General features: G+C 43.1%; 1 protein-coding gene across 6 annotated transcripts in view; it reads right to left on the reverse strand.

The window, feature by feature from the left end:
• Nucleotides 1-23,667, reverse strand: part of ARMH3 (armadillo like helical domain containing 3) — a 133,782-nt gene that overhangs the window by 17,193 nt on the left and 92,922 nt on the right. For all 6 annotated transcript variants that reach the window (XR_013957111.1, XR_013957112.1, XM_080620295.1 and 3 more), the window contains one exon: nucleotides 18,097-18,175. Coding sequence is in view for 4 of the 6 variants with exons in the window: in XM_080620295.1 (XP_080476421.1) it covers nucleotides 18,097-18,175 (79 nt within the window). In the remaining 2 variants the exon portion in view is untranslated. The remainder of the gene's footprint in view (nucleotides 1-18,096; nucleotides 18,176-23,667) is intronic.

A 23,667-nucleotide genomic window follows, 5' to 3' on the forward strand; every position in this document is an offset into this window, starting at 1 on the left:
TCTCAGGACCAATCCCCATTTCTCAGTTTTAAAGATGGTCAGTGAGTTTATGTTAATCTGCATATCCCACTTGGCACAAAGAACCTGGCACTCCATGGGACCCTGAGTGCTATTTCCCAGGCTGCAGGGACAGGCTATCAAGAGGAAATACGGGAGATGAGGCAATTCTGTGTCATTCAAAGAAGGAAAATTAATTCTGTGAGTTTTTGCCAACAGAACGAACATCCATGTACTGCATAACGCAAGCACTTCCAAAGCCCTGGCAGGGAAAAAGAAGTCAAAAGAGAATGAAACAAATTCTCTTTAAAATTATCAATTAATAAATAAGCATCATCCAGAGCAGATTTTTAGCACTAGATGGGAGATCTGCCACCAACTGAACGAGGTCCACTAAGCTTGCCTGTTGTTCAGTTTTGTGAGGAAGGCAGGCAGCACAGGAAGGCCAGGATGATGGCAGAAGCATAAAATCCTGAGATAGATAGATTTGCTATTTTGGAGTTACAGCCCATTTTGGAGTTGTGAACCCTTATCTCCAGCTGGTGGCATTTATGAAAACATTTCTCACTGCTAGGTACGTAAAAGCACTTGCAATTCTGCCAAGCCTTGAAATGCACTGCAGATAGCTATGGACTGGACCGTTAATTTTTTTATTTCCCCATTGTGCTTACGATTAACTTAAGTGCTGAAATATGACGGGCTGCTCCAGGAGAAGCTTTTTATCTACCAGCTGCATTCTAGCACAGCAGTAAATCAACTGCTGTCACCAGAACACCAGACAAGAGGACGGGAGCATCCTTATGCTCACTGTGCACATTACCTGTTCAGCCTAAATGGCTAACCAGCATTCAGCAAATGAATGCTGTGATTTGTGTACAACCTTTGGTGCAATTCTCCATTTACAGAAGACTTTGTCCTCCTGAACATAGAGGAAAAAAGCCAATCAGCAGCAGCTCTCCAGCACCAGCTAACTGAACAAAGTAAGACCAGCAACCCTGGTGCCCAAAACAAGATAAAAGAGTTAAAAGTCATGAGCTGCTGGCTCCAGTTGAATTGAGAAGCCAGGACATATAAAGCTGTCACAGAAATCAAAGGCAGCTGCAGGAGCCTAAGAAATAGTAACTGAAATTTTTAAGAAAAGGTTTGAAATAAAATGTTTCTAGGGCCAGCTGCCAGAAAGCATCCTGGCAAATGCTGAAACTCAAATACACAGTTTTCAGTTCAGAATGCACTGATGAAGTGACAACAGGATACTGATGTACACCAGAGGAAACGCATTCCTAGTAAAGAAATTCAAATTTGCTCAGAAGACAGTTAGCTCAGGAATAAATCTGTCCAGAGAACGGAGTAAGACATGCAACAAAACTCTTTCCATTCAATCAAACCCTGACAGAAACAAGTGGACTGTTCCAGTTTGAAGAAAGCAAAATCTAATTGTGCCCAGACGAAAAACAACGCGGAGATCTGTAGAGAACCCAAGAGAGCTTGTGCTCTTCACAGATTTCTGGGTATAATGATTACAGACTAATTTAGGAAAAACCCCAACTAAAACATACAAAACCCACAAAAAACCCAAACTCACCAGGACTCCAACTGGAATATCAAGACAAATTAAAGGACAACACAGACACTCCAGAAAGCTATGGAGCTCACCATTTTTTTTCCCCTTGTTCTTTTACAGCAACTAGAAAGCAAACAGCCCCTAGCTCACGACTTTTTTAATGATCAGAAATCTTGTTAAACTGGGTTTGCACAACATGAATAAATTTAATTAAAGGAAGTAGCAAAACTAACAGCAATATGCTAAAAAAACTGGCCACAAACCAAGTGATTCTGTATATTTAAAGTAAGTCAAAACAACATAGGACATGCCAGAGAAACACCCAGCCAGGACTGGGGGAGGAAGGTATGCATCTGGAGAAGTAGAGCTTAGAAAGCTCAGTTCCGTAGCTCCCACTCATATTTAAGCAATTAAATAGTGCCAATAGAAGATCAGCTATTAATTGTACTGTGGAAGTGATAAAAGGCAATAATTCAGTGGCCTAAGGAGATGCAATAAAGCTGAGAAAGGGGAAATCCAGAGCTCACCTAACTGACCACATGCAGAAAATGGACTCAAGTCCATTTTAAGATAGGGAAAACAAGAACTTTTAAATACAAGCAAGAAGTCTGCATAGTCAAGAAATCAGACAAGCAAATAACTGTTTGACTACCTCTACTATTTTGCAGTTCTGAAATAAGAGCACTGAAATCGATATACAAGATTTACAACATGCATTGTCACAGACTTAAACAGTGACAACACAGTACTGCTTTATTTCTGTTCTCTCTCTAATAATTTCTAATTCTCTATTTGCCTTTCTGACTACTGCTGAGCCTTAAGCCAACATTTCTAGGCTTATCACAGTGACTTCAGGAGTCCCTTCCTGCATGGCAATATCTAGCAGACTTTCCTACAGCTTAATAACTCTAAGAGATTTATAAATTCAACCTGTAAAAATGTCTTCTAAAGATACAGCCCAAAAGAAATAGAACATCTATTGCCAGTTGGTTAGCTACAAACAGCTATAGCTACAAATAGCTAGAAAAACTGTGGTAGCTCTATGCTAAAGTAGCTAGCTAATAAGGAAACATGGGCAGTGCTTGGAAGTTTGTGTGGCTCTGCCCATATAAAAGTTCTAGCTATTAAGGCTTTTAGAAATCTGGAGTTGGAACAGACAGCTGTAAGTTGCTGGATGATCCTTATAAACAGAAAATCCTGTAGTGAAAAGGGAACTTCAGTTGCAAAATGGCTGCTCTAAGGCTGCAGATCCAAAAGTGGTGTAAGTCAATCTAAGGGCAGATCATCTAAATTGCAACACAAAGCCTGGAGTTCCTCCTTCAAAGGCACTTACTGCAAAAGTGTGCAACACTGAAGTCTCTTCATTGTGGACACAGCACTGAGGGTCCTGGCGAGCGGGTACAGTACTGACATCAGGAGCAACTGAGAAGGTAAGAAGGACCAGTGTCCCCTAGATACTAAGAATGCAGCTGTGCAAGTTAAATTTATAAGAATTATGACAGTTATGAAATTTCAACCAAGACAATAGGATCAGACCTGTTCCTAAGTGACTCCTCACAAACCCCAGACACACTTTTGGATCCTACTCTAATCTGCATTGCACAGCTGGAGGAAAGGACAAAGTCTGTGATGAGGGCAGAAACAAGAGAACCCAAAAATTTCTGATACAACATGCTGAAGGAGTGAAGCTTGTTAACATTTTAATTTGTTAAATTATCCCCTTTTGTGCTGTTGGAATGTGTCATTCTTTGTGAACTCCATCTGGGAAATGACCAGAGTTGAAACAAAATGAGACAGTTTATGCTTGGAAGCATTCATGGCAAACATCAAAACCATCTTTTGCCTGTAAAAACAGAGCTGCTTAAAGTTGACTGCTAAATTAATTCAAAAGGAACATTTAAATGGCTATTGGGACAGCTGGAAATACAGAGGCTACTATCCAAGACAACCACTAGTGAGAGCAGGCCTGATGAGATGCTAAACATTGTGGGCCAAGGCACTTCTTGACTGAAATGGAGATGTACACGATAGTTAGCCAACAGTCAGCAAGGTGAATCTGAGAGGGAGCAGAGACTTGGGCATGGACCACACACAAAAAACAGATCAGAGGTTTTTGAGAAATCAAATGGTTTGACACTTACTACTGCCCTTCTCAGGGAAAGAAGTCCTTGTGCATTTTCTGAAAGAAACAGAGGCACCAAAAGCTGATGACACTCCATTACCTGTACTTGTTTCTCCTTATACCTATCAGAAGTAATCAGGGCCCTAGATAATAGCTACATCTCCTAAGAAGGATTCCTGCCACAGTTAAGTGGCATCTTCCAATCCAAAGATATTTTTGGAGGTCAAAAAGGGCTTGTGTACTGGGGAACTTACGTGTTTCTCTCTGCAGTGTTTGTTTCTGCTTATATCCTTAAAGCATCAGACCTACTACCTCTGCAGCATCAGCTATCTCACAGTTCAGATGCTCTCAGCAACAACCCTGAAACATGACTGGAGACAAGTCCCTTCAGAATGTATGGCTGAGAAGAGATTGAAAAGAGGCATCTTACTTCTGTAAGAGTGACACTGTTATCTCCAGAGAGATAACAGATGCAGGATGGGCAGGAAGGACCTGACACAAAGTGGAGGTTTATTGCTAATGGGCCAGATAAGATTATCATGTTAGCTGTATACCTGCAATTGACAACCAAGTTAAAAATGACTTTTGCTGGCACTGGACCCCTTTTCTCCAAAGGATGAGGAAAAGAAAACTTAGCTTATATTCCAAAGCAGTTTTAGTTGTTGGATCCTCAAGTTGAGCTAATCAGTATGCAGAGAGCTGGAGAGCTACTTGTCCAGAACACCTGCCTTCTGAATCAAAAACATGTATCCTTTGCTGTCACAGCTCTAAACTGAACCTGATGTCTATAGAGATGGGATGTATTTGTACTTACAGCACTACCAAAGATTTTGGCAAAGACCATGTCACTCTCCTAGGATAAGGAGTCGATCATCAAGGCTTCTGCTTTCTCCCTAAAGTTCTCTTTTCCCATATTCCCTGATAAGTACCTGCAAGATCTATAATGGAAATATCACCTCACTGTAATTTCTACAGTGCTTAGAGGACACCATTGTTCTACAGCCTAAAAATCCCTGTGTGAGGATTTAGTGCTCCCAAGGGCCTCTTGGACATCAAATGTTTTCAAAGCTATTAGCTCTGATGGGTTTTTGAATAAGGCTCAGAGAAGCCACTTGCTCAGTATTTCTCATCAGAAAAGGTAGCTCTGACCTGGTAAAATAAAAATTACTGAGAAGGAGGAGAAGGAAGAAAGCCCATACAGCCCACAGGTTCTCTGCAAGCAAGGAAATGAGATTTGATTTACTCCGTGATCAATTTCAGCTTGAATTTCTACTGCATAAATTCAGCTTGGCTGAGCAATGTCCCCATTAGAGACTGTCCAAAGCAATAAGAGGTGATCCACAGAATGATCTTTGAAGCTAAAGGTTCAAAGCCTCAGTGAGGTGGGGTTTTTTTAGGATGTTTTTGCATGTGCAACCCACAAACCTGTGTCTTCCAAGAAGTCAGAGGAAGACCATATAAAAAAGCAATTAGATACAGTGCATACACAGCTCCTTATTGTTGCCAATTAATCAATTCATTTAGTTAGTTCACTGGTTAAATTTCCTCTTAATACACAGCAGAGAACAACCCCGGGTCTATGTTTTCTATCATTCAGAGGGATTAGATGATGAGCAGCAGTCACTCACTAAAAGGACGTAAGGGCTTCAGTTCAAGGATTAATAACTCAGCTGCTTTTTCTCCAGATCTTAAACCCACTGATTTTTACTGCATCAGATGGCAGTTTTATTTGCACAGCCTTTTTTTTTTTTAATGGGAATCTTAAACTCTGCTCTTCCAAAAATGCTGCTGCATTTCCCTCTTGATATCATTTTAATGTCTGAAATTTTTACTGTGTTTAAAGAAGATTTCATGCTTAGCAAATGTTTAGCATGTTTAGCAAATTCCTTGAGAAACTGTAGCTTATACTAATACACACAAGTTCAAGCTCTACTTGACTTTTCCTGACTAACCAGACAGGTGAGCAGTTCCATTCAGGAATTTGACACCACTAGAAGGCAGTTTGGGTGGGAGCTTTGGACCAGGTCTTTCTGCATCTCCCACTCAGCCTCACATTTCAGAGAAGCTCTACAAAATCTGGAGTTTGCATGAGTTTGATCATGTAGTAACACCTTTAAGGTGGGATAAACCATAGCAGTTCACTCTCACCCTGGGTTAAAACAGAATCATTTAGTACTGCACTTAATCCTGCGAGAAACCAAGTTGAAGGGGGGCTCATCTCTGTTACTGCACAGACTTTGGTCTTACAGTTCTGAAGATCATTCACAAGGGGGAGTTTCAGTGAAACAGTGCTATAGTTTAACCCAAATGCTTCTGCCACCTTGGGCTGTATGAATAAAAGCCAAAAGCAAGCCTACAGGTTGAAAAATTCAGGTGTTTTAAAGTATCTGGGTTTGTTGTAAGTCTATAGTAGCCTGAACTGGCCTGACTCAAGACTATATTTCTTCTATATGCCTTTAAGGACTGACTTGCGACTGTGCCTAGAGCTTTTGCTTGGTGCATTTTATAAACAGTAATAAGTAGAGCTGTTCACTTGGTTTACTGCTTCTAGACTAAAGCTGCCAACTACAATCAACTCAGAGAGAACAGGAAAGCAGGGCTGGCAGCAGGCACAGGATACATCACAGTAGCAAGCAAAGGTTGTGCACTACGAAAGGTATCATGATTCTTCCTCCTCGTGTCTCTAAAACATGTCAAGGGCACTAATTAAGAGGGTACCCAAGGCACACAAAGGCTATGAAGAAAGACGTCCCTAGTGCTCTCTTAAGGCCCTGTCCCAAGATGACTACTGAGGCCTTAGGAGCCTGCTGAACTCCCAGACATAAGTCTCCAAACCTGTCTAATATTCAGAAGGAATTGAGAGATCACAAGAGCTGCAGAACTCAGAAAAGCAGATAGGAAATAAAGTGACCTACTTTACATTCTGCTATCACATGTTGAAAGTGACAGGATCATAAAATGCCTGAAGAGACACATGTAAAGGAACCCTCTCAAATATGTGTGCTGTCAGCAGTGTGACGGCACACAGCCCTACCTCCCCAACAGCAGAAACAAGGGCAGGGAAAAGCTCACGTCAAATACTGTGCCAGAACAACAATTCAATATCCAGAGAGAAGGGAACATACGGTAGGAGCTGTACGGAGTAAGAGATGCCTGCAATGAACGCCACTCGCCATTACCCCAGCAGGCATTAAAACCTCTGCTAAGGACGGCACCCAGCATTGGAATAAGCTGTGATCTTAAACATTTTGTAGGTATTTCTGTAGCATCTGTTTTTGTCTTAGTAAGAAGAAGCAGGACAAAAGAACCTGCAGCATTTGTGAGCACCTGGGTACAACTATGTACCTTTTAAACCACAGCCCTGTTAAGGACTGGAAAGTAAGGGGGTGGAATTATGAGAGCACAGGCAGGTGAATTTTTCCTCCCTTTTCTTAAAGGGAAATGCTAGCAAAATAAAATTCTCCTACTCCCCAGATTTGTCTCCTAAGATTTCTGCATCATTCTTTTTTAAAACAAAGATCAGGGTCAAACCAACCGGCCATTTTTCTTCAAGCATCTTAACCTGACCTTTTCCAAACTCATCAAAGAAAAAGCTCTTCCTGACAGAGATAAGCTGAGGGTACAAATTTATGACCTCATGTACAAAAAGCATGGCAGCTTCAATCCAGGTTTCCCAATAGAACAATTACCTCCATCTTCAAACTACGCTTCACTCAAGTGAAGGGTTTCTGGGTGAGGATGAGACCAGGTTACAGCTCAAGCTAATAATGTAGCTCACAAGACCGTAAGTTTCCCATTTAACTTAATGACTTCCTGATGAGCAACTGGGACAGGAGTGGTCAGTGACCAGCTTCCTTATGCCAGAATATTTGGGACACCATTTACTGCCCAGCTCCAGGATCACTGAGTCCTAGTTCTGAAACATCAACATACTAAATAGTGACAGACACTTTAGGACTCAAGTAGACCTGGAATATTATCCCTTCAGGCACTACTGAGGGTGGAAAGCTCAGCAAGAACTGGATGATGTGGGGAACTGTCATCAGCCAGAGAAATTAAGTTCAGATCATATTAATATTCTCCCCTGCAAAAAGTGTGTCATGCTCATCTATCTGTGAATTAGGCCGAGATGAGGCATAGTACCTTTATTTTTATTCTTCTGAGAAAGGTAGTTTAGCCCAGCAACAGACCTAAGTTTCCTTTCTATGCCTACAAAGTGACTTGTAGGTGGTACTGTAACTAAATAGGTCCATCACCTAAAATAGAAAAGCACATCTTTATAGCTGAGGTGAGAACTAAGAGTCTGCAGTGAGATGCTTCCATCAAGTCATTGGTTTTCAGGACCCTTAACAACAGGGTAGGAAATTCCCAGAAAAGCAGCCTGGATGCAAAAAAAAAAACCCAAACAAACACCACCACAGACAATCAGGAAGTCTAAGTTCCCGCACAACTACCTTGGCTCCCTCACAAATCCACATTTCTGTTTCCATCAGCTGGAATATTGCTCCTGTGTTTGAAGATGTTCAACTAAAACAGAGTAGTTCTTGTGAACAAAACACAGCCTTAGAAAGCCTATACTGTAGCTCACAGCTACCTTTTTAAGTATTGAAACGGACAAAACACACCTGCAGATACTGCCACTAGAGGCTCCACCTAGAGCCACATCTGTGCTACATCTTGTAACATAAAAAAACCTAACAGTGACAGTAATAAACAATAAACCTAAAAAGGTAAAAGACAATAAACCTAAGGGTGACAGTGACAGCTATCATTTTATGCAAGTTGGACAAGTGCCTGACTCCAGCAAACACCAACATGATGCAGCTTAGCAAAGGCTAGTGTCTAGGTTTGGGGAAGGGTATATGTATTTCTAGTGCAGAAGACGACTGGAAAAGGAGATTCAGTCGTTAGCCAGCTGAGCACACTCTTCCTTTAAACACTTGGAAGGAGAACTGCTGCAGAATGAGACACACTTGAGGGCAGGCTCTGTGTGACCTCTATATTCACATGTAGATTGATCCATCCTGGCTCTGGACATTAATTTTCACAGAACTAGAAGGCTGCAAAGCACAATGGAATGCCAAAGTGCAAAGACTGGTGTCTTACTTGCAGGAAGAGCAATGGTTTGATTCACAGATGTACTAAAGATACGCAACCAGAGTAGAGTTGATAGCAGCACCAAAGAAAAATTCTCACAGTATCACCAATATACTATTATTTCAGGCTTTCCACTGAATTAACACACTCGTAGGGCTCCAGGGCTGCTTAGTTTGGTCTGCAAAAGATAATACAGACCTTCCTAAAGACAAAGCATCCCAGGAACAAGCTAGCCACATCATGCCAGCTCCCTGATGCTGAATCTCATTGCCAGAAAGCTACGGTGTCCTTCTGTGTCATCACATTTCACTGGAAGGAGCTGTCATTGTCTGAGATGCAAAAAGTCCATTAGTAGGACTGATCTGTGGCAAGTGGGAGAAGCATCCACAAGAACTTCTCCATCTCTATGACTTCTACATGGAACTCCAATCCAGCACTTTCTGAGAAGTCACAAAATGCAAGAGTAAGATTTCAACAGGACTGTGTGTGTTTTTACATCCAACTCAAAAACAAATGCAGCCTGCTGAGGAAAATACACTTGGGAAACCAAGATGGGTTTTGTGCACAAATAAGCCCTAAGCACAATATTTCATTAATGCGGTTCTGCACACAGTAGGACTTAGTGGAAAGTATCCAACTAGGAGGCTAAGGCATATGGCAGGGGCTACTGGAAACAACATTATTAGATGTCAGTCTGCAATAAACTACCCATTCTCTAAATGTTAAGGATATATCAGCAGATTTTCCATACTTCTCTCTTATTGTCAGATGTCATCCTAACTAACCTGTGCTTTCATGAAAGAGAAAATCTTCCTAGTTTAAACTAACATTGATGCAACTGTGACACATCAGTTAACATTGACGGAAGCAATGGTTGCTGGGTCATATCAGCTTATTTCAGAAATCCCATGTCTTTCAGACAATAGTCCAGAACAATTAATCAGCTTCTTGTCTGGGAGGCTGGAATATACTTTCACTGGTAGCAATTAGTGGTTATTGATGGAGAACATAAATCTGTGGCTTAGAAAAAGTGAAAGAGGAACTCCTACAAACAAGTGCTCAGGTGAAAGCAAACACAGGGCTATGAATTAATATAATTCCACAGGCCTACACTCATGCCAGCTATGAAGCAGATGCTGCTGCTGAAACAGCATGTGCTGCTAGCAATACTTAGCTCCCCAGGAGCTTATTTGTGCCTTAACTGAGCCATGAGGGAATCCAAGCGCCCTCTGACTAAGGCAGTGGAATTGATTTATAGTCCCAGGCATCTGGCTGATGCAGAACCACCTTCCTCAGTTCCAACTCTCTGGACATCCATCCTCCCCTCTTGCTGTCTTTGAACGACACACCTTAGCTCCCTCAGCAATCCCACTGGCTGTCTGAGATCTCCCATGAAGACAGGAAGAGTGACATACATCAGAGATGCTGCCTTCTCTATTAAAAGGTTTGCCTTTGAGCTCTCTACTGCGGACAAGGAATTTGAATTTATTGTCTTAACATCAAATGCCAAGGGCTAGAGAGCCAAAACTACAATTCTTCCAGCTGAGTGGAGTTCTGTTTAGGTGTGGCACCTTTTTGGTCAGCAGTACTTACTCTCTTGCTCTGAGAGGCTTAGAGACTGCAAAGCTCAATTGGCTTCCCACTTTAAAATCAGAGCGATGACCCAATTTGTCACTTTTGGAAAACAACTGCAGCTCCAGCTAGAGGATCTAGAGGAGGAAGGCAGAAAAACATCATCTGCTACAGCAGGATACTACCAGACAGAAGGAACAGTAGCAGTCTCTGAAGGCAGCAGTTTTATCCTAAAGAAGCCCCAGAAGGAGTGTGGCTGTCACTCACTGTACAGCCCACCCCCTTATGCAAGAGGAGAATTTGAATCTAGGAATGCTTACTCGCAGACACATCACAGCAGGCTATAGCCTGCCTGCTTTTAGGACTTCCAGGCAGAGAGCTTATGGAATGTAAGGAAGCTTAGGGTGGAGCTCAGGGCTGGAGCAACAAAGTACAGTGCTATAAATCCAGCTTTACAGAGGACAATGAAAGAAGCCTGCACGGTATCTACGTGCATTATACACCTGGCAACAGCTAGTGTTTATTGTTCCTGTTTCACAAGGGATTAAAATCCCCTTCTCAATCTGAAGTTTTACAGAATGCATACTGAATTGTGAGTTCACACAAGCCAGCCGTTGGCAGCTCCTCCTTTAATTGTAGATGTGCAAAGTTGTAATTTAATCTTTATAAATGCAAACTGTTTTGATCCCTCTCTTGCAATCCTCTGAAGAGTCTTCCCTGCCCCATGCAGGCGCTTAGCAGTGATAGGAATCTGTAACACTACTTTGCACTTCCACAGCAGCTTTCCCCAGCAGATCACATAGCATTTCAAATGCTGCCTGGCTCCCCAAGGGCTCCATACCAGTTGCCCTCTAACTGGGAGGACACAGGGCTCAAGGTTTGCTCAAGGCAGCACAGCCAGCTAGGAAGCACTTCAGACCCCAGCCTGCAGCCCCTTCCTCTAGCTACCCATAGCCCCTTTTCCAGGTTTAGTTAAGTATCACACATAAAACAAATCTGCCAAGCATATGAGAAGTGTTTTGTGAAATACTTTTTGTGTATATTGTGAAATATACTGGACAAGTGTCCAGTGTCCTGGAACAAACAAGGATAAGCAATGGAACTAGAGCATCACCAGTCTGTCTCCACTGTACGAACTGGGAGCTTATTACAAAGTTAAACCTACAGCTCTTGCTCAGCATGCTCCCAGTTGTGAATCAGCCTGAGCTCATAAGTCACATCCCCAACTGCTGCCTCTGTAGCCCCAGCACAGAAACTTATCTAGCTGCAGGAGACTCTACCCAGTTGCAGCCAGCAGCAAGTAGCAGCTCTGGAAGGCAGCTCTTCCAAACCAAATCCCCAGCATTCAGTGGTCACCTGCATTACAGCAGTGTTCAGGTCCTTATCAGTCCCTGTGGTACTAGCAATAGCCAGGCAAGGATGTGAAAACAGCCATGAGAGTTGAAAGCAACCCTTACTTTGAAGGTTAATGGACTTACTTTGTTACCAGTTTGTACTTAAAGGCAGCCCTTAATCTGCCCAAGAGGACTTGCCCAGGTAGAAGGAGATGATCCTGCCCCTCTACTCTGCTCTCATGGGACCTCACTTGGAGTATTGTGTGCAGTTCTGGTGTCCTCAACATAAAAAGGACATGGAACTGTTGGAACAAGTCCAGAGGAGGGCCACAAGGATGATCAGGGGACTGGAGCACCTCCTATATGAAGACAGGCTGAGAAAGTTGGGGCTGTTCAGCCTGGAGAAGAGAAGGCTGCGTGGAGACCTCATAGCAGCCTTCCAGTATCTGAAGGGGGCCTACAAGGATGCTGGGGAGGGACTATTCATCAGGGACTGTAGTGACAGGACAAGGGGTAACGGGTTCAAACTTAAACAGGGGAAGTTTAGATTGGATATAAGGAAGAAATTCTTTACTGAGAGGGTGGTGAGGCACTGGAATGGGTTGCCCAGGGATGTTGTGAATGCTCCGTCCTTGGCGGTGTTCAAGGCCAGGTTGGATGAGGCCTAGGGTGGCATGGTTTAGTGTGAGGTGTCCCTGCCCATGGCAGGGGGGTTGGAACTGGACGATCTTAAGGTCCTTTCCAACCCTAACTATTCTATGATTCTATGACTGCTCACAGAAGCAGTAGGAAGCAAGACGTGCCTTAGCATTTGCAATGCACAAAGGGTGGAAAGAGTCCTCTGCTCCAGGAGCAGTTAATGTTATCGAGAGTTATAATGCCTGCAAGACACACACAGCAACAAACTGCCATTAGTAGTACTGGGCAGACACTTTCATGTCAAGCCTGAAAGAAGAGAAAAGAAAGAATTTCTCATTGGGGTTTATGGGGCTGAATTAGGAATAGGATTACATCTCTCCAGCAACAGGTGTTTTTAAAAACAAAGCCCTTCCTCTGTCCCTCTAATGGCCTACTGCATGTTATACCCAGTAATGCACAGTTTATTGTATTCTGCATGTTAATGAAAGGCACTATACAGCACAAAATCACTGCTCCAAAGCTCACCTCCAGCTTCAAAGCTCCTTCGAGCAAAGCTGATCAGTCCTTGAAGGCTCTTCAGACCCATTCAATCCAACACACTGCATAAAGCAGTCCTAGGCATTAGTAAATTGCAGGGATATTTCTCTGGTAAACAACAAAAGCAGCAAAATATCTAAACCAGAAAATGCCCCCATTAGATAGGCAAAACAGCAATTTGCTAACTCCAGAAGTCTTTTTATATAGATCCTTTTAAACCTGGAATTCCAATTTCACCTGGGGCAGCTCAGCTCTTTCTAGTTAAACGATACAATCTGTTTCAGACCATTAATCATGAGTAGGTGTCTGTAATGAGACCATGAAACCAAACATCCCTGCCTCATTTGCAAAGATATGGTGACTTTAAATTAGGGCTTTGCCTTGGTGACCCCTTAGCTGGAGTTTCACATTCCTACTACTGGGCGCAACAGGGCACCAGGAAGCTTGATACTTTCTAGCCCACAGCTCACTACATTTCGGAAGTGAAGCAGCATTATGCCAAAACCATTTAAAAGTATTTCCAGAGCCCTCACAACAGGTTATATTAATGTAAGAGATTGGGGTAATCTATTGTACTAGCAAGTAGCACTGATGGCACTTAGCATTTTAAAAAATACCCAACACAAAAGCCAAAAGGCTTTTAACTCTTAACACCACTGCCTGCAGTGCTGAAAAACAGCAAAGCATTTGGTATCTGCCAATGATTTTGCTGCTAGTTATGGAAATCAGAACAAGTTGAATAAACCATGACATCAGTGGCTCAGAATTAGAATACTTCAGGACATCTAAAACCAACGGCACCCAAGTCACTGATAGAGCCTCCCCGAGCTGCACTTTGGGTTAGACCTTCGAAGCCTCACCAGGTAACAAAAGGCCACGTGGGCAGAAAGGAAAATTCAACGTTTGAGCTATGACCTCAAGGAAAGAGATGACTTTATGAGACTGCCTGACCAAACCGGACTGCAGCTACCAGCAGTGCTGGGTTAATGGTTGGACTTGATCTTACAGGTCTTTTCCAACCTAAACGATCCTCTAATTCTACCCAAGTTATAAAGGTATTGCAATGTGGAACAACCCAGGTATTACACTCATCTGTCATTTAATTTCAAAAGTGATACAACTGTCCTGTTTTTCCATCACAATCTGTTCTGGCTCCCAGCACTTTTCATCTGCAGTTACCAGACTAATACCCACAGTATAGGTGTTCACAGTGGGTTGCCACACCGAATTTAATGTCACCTCCAAACCAGAGATACCCGTGTCCCCACTGAGGCTGGGAAGAAAGAGGGACTTCTATTAGAAAAAGCACATAGATGTTCCTGACTAGCATCATCAGTCCTCCGTGTCTGCCATCTCAATTTTAAGGCCCTTAGAGATGAATCAGAGAGAGAACAAGCGCCAAAGAGAAAATGAATCAAATGAGACCTTAGTGAGCCATTTTGCTAACTGGCACAAGACTTGCTTGGCATGCAAGGCTCCACAAGACATTACTGCTCAGAGATTTCACTAAAAGTAGTGGGCTCCTCTCACTTTAGCCTCTCTAGAATAATTGCGCTATATCACCATTAGGCAGACAGCTGCCTTCTCACAAATAACTGCTCTTTCACATCCAGAAAAGGCAGATGTGAGACCCCATCCAGATCACTCATGCTCTGTGTTTTCAGTCTTTTTGTTTGTCTGTGTTTGCCCTTCTGAAGCAGCTCTTGTGTTGCTGTTTTCTCATTGCCTTGACTCTGTTCTCTGCAACTGCTTCTGCTGGAAAAGATGTGGGGAACGTAGATCAGATATGGTACAGAGAAAGTCCACTGCCCCCAATGTATTAAGTACAAGGCAGTCCAGTCATCTGGAGAGTGCAGATAAGCCTATGAATTCATTTCACAGAAGGCTATTTTGCCCTTTGACTTCAAACAGACCAAAACTTATTTGAAGACATGGGAATGATCACTTGCATGAGAAGAGCTAAAACTACATTGGCAGCTAACAGCCAACCCTATCTTTTTGACTATGCATAATCTCTCAACTCCTTAAACGATAGGCGGGCATGTGCCAAACATGTTGAGAGGGAGAATACCAGAAAAACACAAATCAAGACTGAAGTCAGGTTTAACAAATTAGCAAGTGAGGGAAGATGCCAATAACTGGCTAAGACATTTCCTGTTTCATGGTGAGGATCTACAGCAAGGTCAAAAGAGCTAACAACTAGGAAGGATGAGTTTGCCTTGGCAAGTAGACTCTTTGCAGAATGTCACTGGCAAGGATCCCATGGTGTTGACAGACTGACGTGGCTCATCATCAAATCTCTAGCATTTACTTGTCTTGGTAATCTCCCACTCTTTGCTCAAGAAAATATGGAAGGAAAAACGTCTCTTCCCAGTATTCCTGATCTGAACACTGGATAAACCTCACAACAGTAAGCAAGGAAGTTCCATGAAGTCTGGCAAATACACCCACCTAGAGCACAGATCTGTATATTCAAACTATGGCTCCTGGAGCTCTTTAGCGCTGAAGATGTACGAACATCTTCAGTGGCAATAACAGTCTATCCTTAAAACAATCCCATGTCTATCACGTTCAAGGGCCTACAAATCCCCTCAGCATGTAATAATGTTAACACTAATGCTTATAAATAAAGAAGAAGAAAGCACTGAAATGTCAGACTGAGAATGATAATAAACGGACATCAGTTATTAACAAGGTAAAAAAGCCTTCAATAGGATTAGGAAAAGAAAAACAGCACAATCTCTTTCAGCTGATTACTTAGCTACTTTTAAGGATATTAAAAATACAAAAAGAAATAATAATAATAAAATTCCTCTAACATGAACAGAATGCCAGGGCAGTCAGGAGACAGCATAGGAAGTTTAACACAGGCTCAAGAGTGTGCCAAGCTGAGTAGGTTCAGGTGAATTAGAAGCAACTCAGAACACCTGGAAATTCCCCTTCAGATGGAGCTATGTCAAAGCCATGCCTGCCTGTTTAATAGGACGCCCTCCAATAACACAGAGGAGTATGAGCAGCCATATGACAATCTGGAAGGAAAGCTTCATCAAAAGAAAAGTTTAATCCTCAGAATTATAAAAACAAATGTTTCCAGTAAAGAAATACCAGTGTACTGAAATGGTTGAAATAACTCAAAGAAGAGAATGGTCCCAAATGTACTATTTGTGTGTGGATACACAATTTAAATGTCAGCATTAAATATTTCAATGTGGTATACTTAAAAAAACAACCAGGGCTGTAAAGGAGGGTGGATTTTGTGTAGAAAATATTTATGGAGAGAAGGGGAATTAAGTGAACATATATATAAAAACAAATGGTACAGCTACAAGGAGAAAAGAGACTGCAGCAGCCAAAAGGCAAACTTGACTCCCTACTCCAAGCTGAACAGCTAACACAGAATAAAAACAACAAATTCCATTACCCCACAAAAGCCATACACTGGCCTTGATCTCAGCCATCTACCATTACCTCTCATGTACTTACCCTATGGGACGACTACTGACAGAGGGGAAACCACAGTCCAGCACTCAGACCTCAGCTCAATGACATAACTGAAAGTGGAGGCAAGAAGTCTCCTCCTTGTGCAGTAAATTGCAGAGCACTGACTAAACACCCTCACTGAGAGTCCCTCACCACAGTGACATCTCCCTTATTTCTCTGCAGTTCACCAGGGCCTATTACGGCTTTGTTTTGTTTGATGTTCTCCCTATGTTGAGAGAAAGCATGAAGGGGAAAAGAAAAAAGAGAAATCTAACTGTCTTTCAAGCTTCCTAATCATCTTCCTCAAAATGCTCCATGCATCAGCACTGATTTCATTATCTGCCTGCTGCTAGAGATTTTATTTAAATAATAACACACAGGGAAGACAGGATTTAACCTGACCCCCTTGAACTGCTGGGGGATGAATACTACACAGAGTTGACAATGAAAAGCCTGTTTCCTTTCTCAGACTAACCCAAAGACTATGCAAAATTCCCCTCTATCCAAGCCCCTAAGGTTTTAAATTGGGCTATCAAAAGCTTTTTCCTTTTTTAGGGGCCTGGATTGAGGCAATCAGTGTATCATCAATGAATGAGGACTGATAAGATGAACCATCACAAAGCATAGCTGTGGGTAGAGTGACTTTCAGAGGCAGAACAATACAGAAAAAATGAGTAAATTAATACCAGTGTTCTTCTATTCAGCTGCACCAAGAAGAGAATGAAAAACAGTGGGGTCCACATTTTTCCCCCACTGGGCATTCAACCTGAGACTTTGGGTTATTACATATTACAGATCAAGTAGGATAATAAACAAAAAGGTTAGTGGGAAGCATGGAAGTGTATCGTTAAGTAATGAGTAAAAATATCAGGAACAGAAAGAAAAAAGAATTTCAGAGCCCAGTACAGTCAGGACCTTTTAACAGGCACAAGTGTGGGATCCCATCCAGTAGAAGGAGCAATCCAAGGTAACTCAAATGATATCTGTCCTAGACTGCGTACACAATTTTTCCCACAGGAGCTGTGTCTGGGATGATCCCCATAGCTCACATGGCATCTCTGGATTTTGACCATCACAGGCTCCTGCAGAGTCATTTACCTCTCCAAGAGTGATTAACATATAATCCTGATATTTTATTTTGGGAAATAGGCCATCTCTTCCCTTCCTGAGACCATGCACAGCAGCCTATTTCCAAAAAGCCACATTTACACATTTATGCAACACAAGCAGGATGCAAAGAGAGCAAACCAGGCCAAATTAAGAAAGGGAAACCTAACCCCGTCACTCTCTTTAGTAAAAACCTTCTCTTTTCAAAATCTAAAACAACTGAATTCAATTATCCTAGAAAATGTCTACCAACTGTTGCCTGAGTTCTAATTTCCTCATATCACGGAAAACCAAGCCACACCCAACAGTTCTACAATAACTAAACTCGCTGCCAAACTCTTCCTGCCCCATTCTAAATGCCAGCATCCTCACAGTTCCCAACTACGCTTCCTGACAATGCCGCATATTTTCATCATTCATAACCATCCTTCTGCATTTGCTGGACCAAGATGGCTGCATGTGATGGTAAAATTGGCTAAAGCAAGCCTTGCTTCTCTTCCTCTAGCCTACATCAAAACAAGGAACACAAGAATCCTGCCTTCACTCCTTATACTGCTGCCACATCATTAGTCCCAGTGGGCACAAGGTAGTTCTAGTCACCTATATTCCAGAGGTCAACATGAAAAAAGGTCACCGCGTGCCCAGCTTACCTGATCCTCGGAGAGCTGAGATATGTGATTCACGGCAGCGTAAGACTCTATCTTCGGGTTGAAGTGGTTGATGATGGCTCTGAAACGAAGGAGGGAAAATTTCAGAGGTCTTGGGAACAGTTCAAGGATGCAGCAGAAATTCCCCACCAGCTTGAGTCAGTGCACATGGAGCCACAGTCCTGCAAGAAGTCATTCCTCTTTCTTCACACCGTATCACTTGCTCTTCTGAAGGCATGCTGCCTGCTGAGAGGCCAATGCAGATTCAGTCACAGGCTGACAGGAAATTGCAAGCATGAGCACTGCCCTATGCATGGGTGCTTTCATCCCAGCAGATATGGGGCTGTGCTCACTGCTCTGGCAGAGGGAATCACTGCCTTGGTGGGAACAGACTGCAAATTGCTCAGTGTTCCAGCAAAGTACAGCAAACTTGGCCATTGCTGTCCCATCTTGCTCAGAAACTGCATCTCCTCATCCCTTCCAAAATCACTATCACCTGACATCTTGGTCTGTGGAATTTTGTTTTTGATGCATTGTAGCTGATGGCTTATTGCTTTGGATCTCCACTATGTTTAAAATGTAGCTGGCTCTTACTTGTAGTCATCCATCACTGCAGCCATTACTTTGACTTCCCATAAAAACTTTAGCCCTCAGCCCCAATTTAGAGCACTTGAGATAACTTATGTCAGTGTCGCAAACACGGCAGCAGAAACACTGATCACTCCTACTTCTCTTCCTCATGTCTCTTACTGCTTCCACCAACAGAGTCTCCTTCCCTTCTAGGTGGATCTAGATGCAGGTGTGAGAAATCTAAAATTGAAAGTAATAATTGGAAAAAGTAAATCAAACTGCAGCTGGAATATCTCCGCAGCCTCTTCTCTGCTCGCCAGGTGCAGATGGGAAGATGAACTGCAAGACAGTAACGTCTCCCTGGGCTAGAGTTTGCAACTGGTCTAGTTGGGATATTACTCATGAGACCTACTGCTGAGGTAAATGCTTATCATGGGAACAGCCCGTGTCAGTGCTCAGCACAGATGTGCACTGACTGTGCCTAGAGAACACTTGCTTAGCCAAATTGCAGCACAGCAGCAGTCAGGGCTTTCACTCTCATATTCATCAGCATGAAAATTCCCTCAAGCTCTTTCTGTTGCACTCTAATGGGTTCCCTCCTCCCCACACTTACCCCTGCAAAAGGGCTTTCAGCTGCTTTTTCCAGACCTCATCACAGCTAAGAGCTGGTGCGTGAGTCCAGGAATAACTGATACTCAGTAGTGCCAACCAGAGGAAAGAAAACCTTCCTGGAAGCATCCTTACTTCATTAAATACACAGATACAGAAAAAAAACCAAAAAAAACCCCATAAACCCAAAAAACCCACCAAACCTAAATAGAATCTGCAGATTCACTGCAACATTCCCAGCCACACACCTCATCAACACACCAGATGCAATCCACGCACAGGGCAGTCATTCCAGCAACTGCTCCTGCAGCATCACTATGTAACTTAGCACAGCAGGGCTTCTGCAGTCTCGCCAGCCTTGACAGTTACATCAGTAAAGCAAATTCAGCAGGACCCCTGCCAAACTTCCCCTACCACTCCTGCCTCTAGAGGAGGGCAAGCCAGAAGGCAGACATGCCCAGGCTCTGCCCATTTCAATCCAACCAGAGAAGCAGCTCCTATGAGTCACAATCACACTCTTCATTACCCAGGCTCTTGAACACTGTGGCTTTCAAGTTGCATGTTTCATGCCTGGCTGGAATTATATTTATGCTCCTATAGGACACACTGCAAGCTATTGAAAGAAAAGAGAACACAGACTTACAACTTAACTTCTGGCTTGACAGAAGGTTTGGCAGCTCAGAGGGGTTCAGTGCACTCACATGGTTCCAACATTTACCAGGGAACAGATTTAGCATTTATTTGTATCCACTGCTGTGAAGCACTTCAACATGGGCTGCCTGCTCACAAGCCTCTGCTCGGATCTGAGCTAGTGGAGCGGCACCTGCAATCACAGCTGGGATTCACCCAGGGAAAGCAAAACCAGCAACCAGCTGCCACTGCAGTAAGAATCAACAGACATTAAGGAAGAGAAAGAATTCAAGTCTCCTTTCTCATTTCCCTAAAGGCAAATGGACAACTCCTCAGTGACTAGAGGAAGAAGTTCAGCTGTTTAATTTGTTTCAAGATTGCTTTTTCACTATGAAGAATTCATTCCCAACCTGACTTTTTGCAGAGCTGTTCTGAACCTGTAGGCAGCCTTGGGCAGAAGGGCACAAAGAGTTTGGATTCAATCCTGGCTCTGTGTAACCAGATTCTTACTGGCCAGCATACACTACCAAGGACACACTCTGCACATGGTACAACCCTTTCTCATATATCTGCTATGAGAAATCCTAACCCTACCCCACCTGAGATGCTGTGCAATAGCAGCACCATTCTGCATCGACTCCTCTGATATGCCTCTGCTATTCTTCCATCTGTCAAAATCCATCTTGTCCCTGGGGCATACTTTTAAGCAACTGGTCTCCTGGGCTACTGAGTACACAGCTGGAATTTCACTTTGCAAAGCTGCCACTCCACAGGCATTTGATCCTGGAGACAGGAGGGGACAGGAGCTTTTAAGCACAGTCTCCCCCTTACGGACAATACAATAGCGGCTTTGCCATCATTTGTTCAGACTCCAGCATGCAACAGTTGTGCCTTGGCAATGCTTTATTTTAATACTGTGATTGTCTTGATTATTGGGATATCAGCCAGTACCTGTGTGGAGGGGGAAGGCAGCAGTTAGAGTGCTTGGAAAAGCCTTGTGATGTGCTGTGCTCTACCAAGATCTTCATATCAATCATAAAAAAACAAAACAAACCCAACCTTGTGTTTGGTATTCATGAAGCACTAGCACCTTCCGTGCCTTTGTAAAGCAAGGAGATGGTAAAGTGGCAACTGAAAGATAAAACACCGCAGCTCCCCAACTGGCCTTAGATAGCATGTACACCTACATATCTCCGCACCTCAAAGGCCCTCTCTGGGGCTGGCTGCCATTTGTCATACAAATTTTCTGAGCATTTTGGGGACTGAGAGATGCTTGGAGAGATTTCACTTCAGCAACACGGCCTCCTCTGACAGATCTGCAGTTCAGCAGTCGACTGACAAGAGGAGATTGTCACCAGACAAGAGGAGGATGCTGAGCAGGCAGAAGGTGAAACAATGGTTCAGGAATTAAAGAACTGGTTCCCAGTGGCTTTTCTTGAGGTTAATGCTCTGTGCTCTAAGGCAGACACAAACAATTCCCACATTCTTTATCCATCAAGAGTCATTTACACACCAGCCATACCAGTGCTCTCAGAAAAACACATCCCCCATCACTTCTTCAAACTACCCGCACACCATGATGCCAGAAGCCACAGAGAGACATGTATGAATGAAGCTTTCTATCTTCCTTAGGACGAATCACCTAGGACACTTTCATTTAAGTATTTATTGCATATTTACTGCATTCATTTATTTCTTTGTGAAGAAGAGAATGACTGCAGGAAAAATATGAAGTGTTCCATCCTGATTTAGGAATCAAAGAGCAAATAAATCATTTATTTGTACTAGCTGTATTAATCAGGTTATTACACAGTGAAAGTGGGTCCTACTGAAACAGGTATTGTACAAACACAGAGTTGCAGAAAGGCTTTGCCCAGACAGCTAATGATCTCAAGTGCAAGAGAATGAAGAAAGCTCAGGAAAGTGCAGTGGCAACAGAAAATCTAACAGTGCTGAGTGTCATGAAAGACTTCAGTTAAAGATAAACCAAGGACAGGAAAAACACAGAGAAAGAATACTGCAGGAAGAAGTATAGAGATGGGAAAAAGGAGACAGGAGGGCAGATAGGATTGAGAAAAAGAGAGGTGAAAAGGCTGCAGGACAGAGATGATCACAGCAACAACACCTGATCCCAGGGCAGTCTGTCCTCTGCAAACTGGAAATCTCTGACTGGTGGAAAGTTTCTACTCTGGCCGTTCTTGAGGCTGCAACAATTGGGCAGTGCTGAGCTGACTGTTACTAGCCCTTTCTCCCCAAGAAACACATGGGCTGGAAGGTAAGAAGTGGGGAATCTCTATGTGGGCCCTATTAGGCTTTTTTTCTTCCCAAAAAATGGAAACATCCCGCTGCAGCTCTCACCTTCAGTTGTGGCGAGAGAAGGTATACCTAGAGGTGAGTCGAATTTCCCCCCTCACCATCTTCACTGCAACAGGGCTCGCTTCTGCAGTGTCTCTCCAGCCACTAGATGATGTTTAAAAAGCTTTTTCCATAGTCTTTTAAAGCTGTGTAGAGTTACTCCTTGATAAACAGAAACAACCAGTGATGTCCTTCAGAGAAGCCAAAGAACTGAAGAGGCAGAGCCTGCTGAAAGGAAAGGGCTCCTATGAAAACTGGTATGGCATGCACAGTAATAAAAGACAACCAATTCCTCAATTTAATTTGCCACTAGTAGTAACATCATATGTGAGAAACGAAACGCACCAGAATCACTGAGCTACTAGTCCCTTACTTATGAGCATCTTCCAGCCCACATGCACCCACTGTGGCAAGAAACACCACCCTGCCCACCTTAACCTCACAGCTGGTCTGGGTCCCGTGTGCAGGGAAACCAAAATCATTATGCTCAGGCAGGTAGCACTTCTTCAGCACGTTTTCTCTGACCTCCAAACTCTCCCCATCAAGATATTGCAGATGAGCTGTCTAATATCCACCCCTGCTTGACAGCAGCAACATTTTCAGAGTCTCACGAGACAACACTGTCCTCTTCTCCAGAGAAGTGAAATGAAGCACTGTGGAGGTGCTGAAAGTAGGCTAAAGGAAGAACCAGAAGGCTCTGAAGCTTATTATAGAGATGGGAATGCTACGCAATCATTCATTGCATGAACCTGCTCTTTGCATCTCTTTACAGGCGCAGTATGCAATGCCTGGCATAAAATATTCTTGTGGATGCCCAAACATTTCTTGTACAACAAAAGCAGCACCCCAAGCTCACTTCTTCCTATGCCCTGTTACGGTGGAACAGAGAAGCAGCAACACTTGGCTGGTATTTACACCTTGATAGAAAATTAAGGAAATAGGAAATTAAGGCTGACCTTATACCCACTACTGGATTCAGTTCATCTTCTGAACTGAATGCTCATGCCAGCACAGGGCACCGGGCAGCAGTGAGCACATCTCTGCCTTTATCAAGTAATGCCGACTGGCAAAAGGCAGCCAGTTCACTTTCTCTCTGCAATAAAAACTGACAGTATCTGAGGTGGACAAATACTCCAGGCACACACTAAGCTTCTAGTACATGATGAAGGCTACAAACAGGCAGAAGCAGTAAAGGACATAGCTGTCTTTTGTCACACTCCACTTCACAAAGCTGCTTTACTACAAAAAGGAGACCTGAGATATGGTGGCTATTGTTCGGAAACAGGAATCAGTAAGTGACCAGTTTCTCTGATTTGCTACAGCAGTTCCCTCTCTCTCTCACATGCCTTAGCTTCTGCCTTTATAAAATGGGAATAAGAACAATCACCTCCACAAAGTGTTTTAAAGCAA

This window comes from Psittacula echo, assembly GCF_963264785.1.
Source record: "Psittacula echo genome assembly, chromosome: 6".
In the NCBI taxonomy this organism is placed as follows: Eukaryota; Metazoa; Chordata; class Aves; order Psittaciformes; family Psittacidae; genus Psittacula; species Psittacula echo.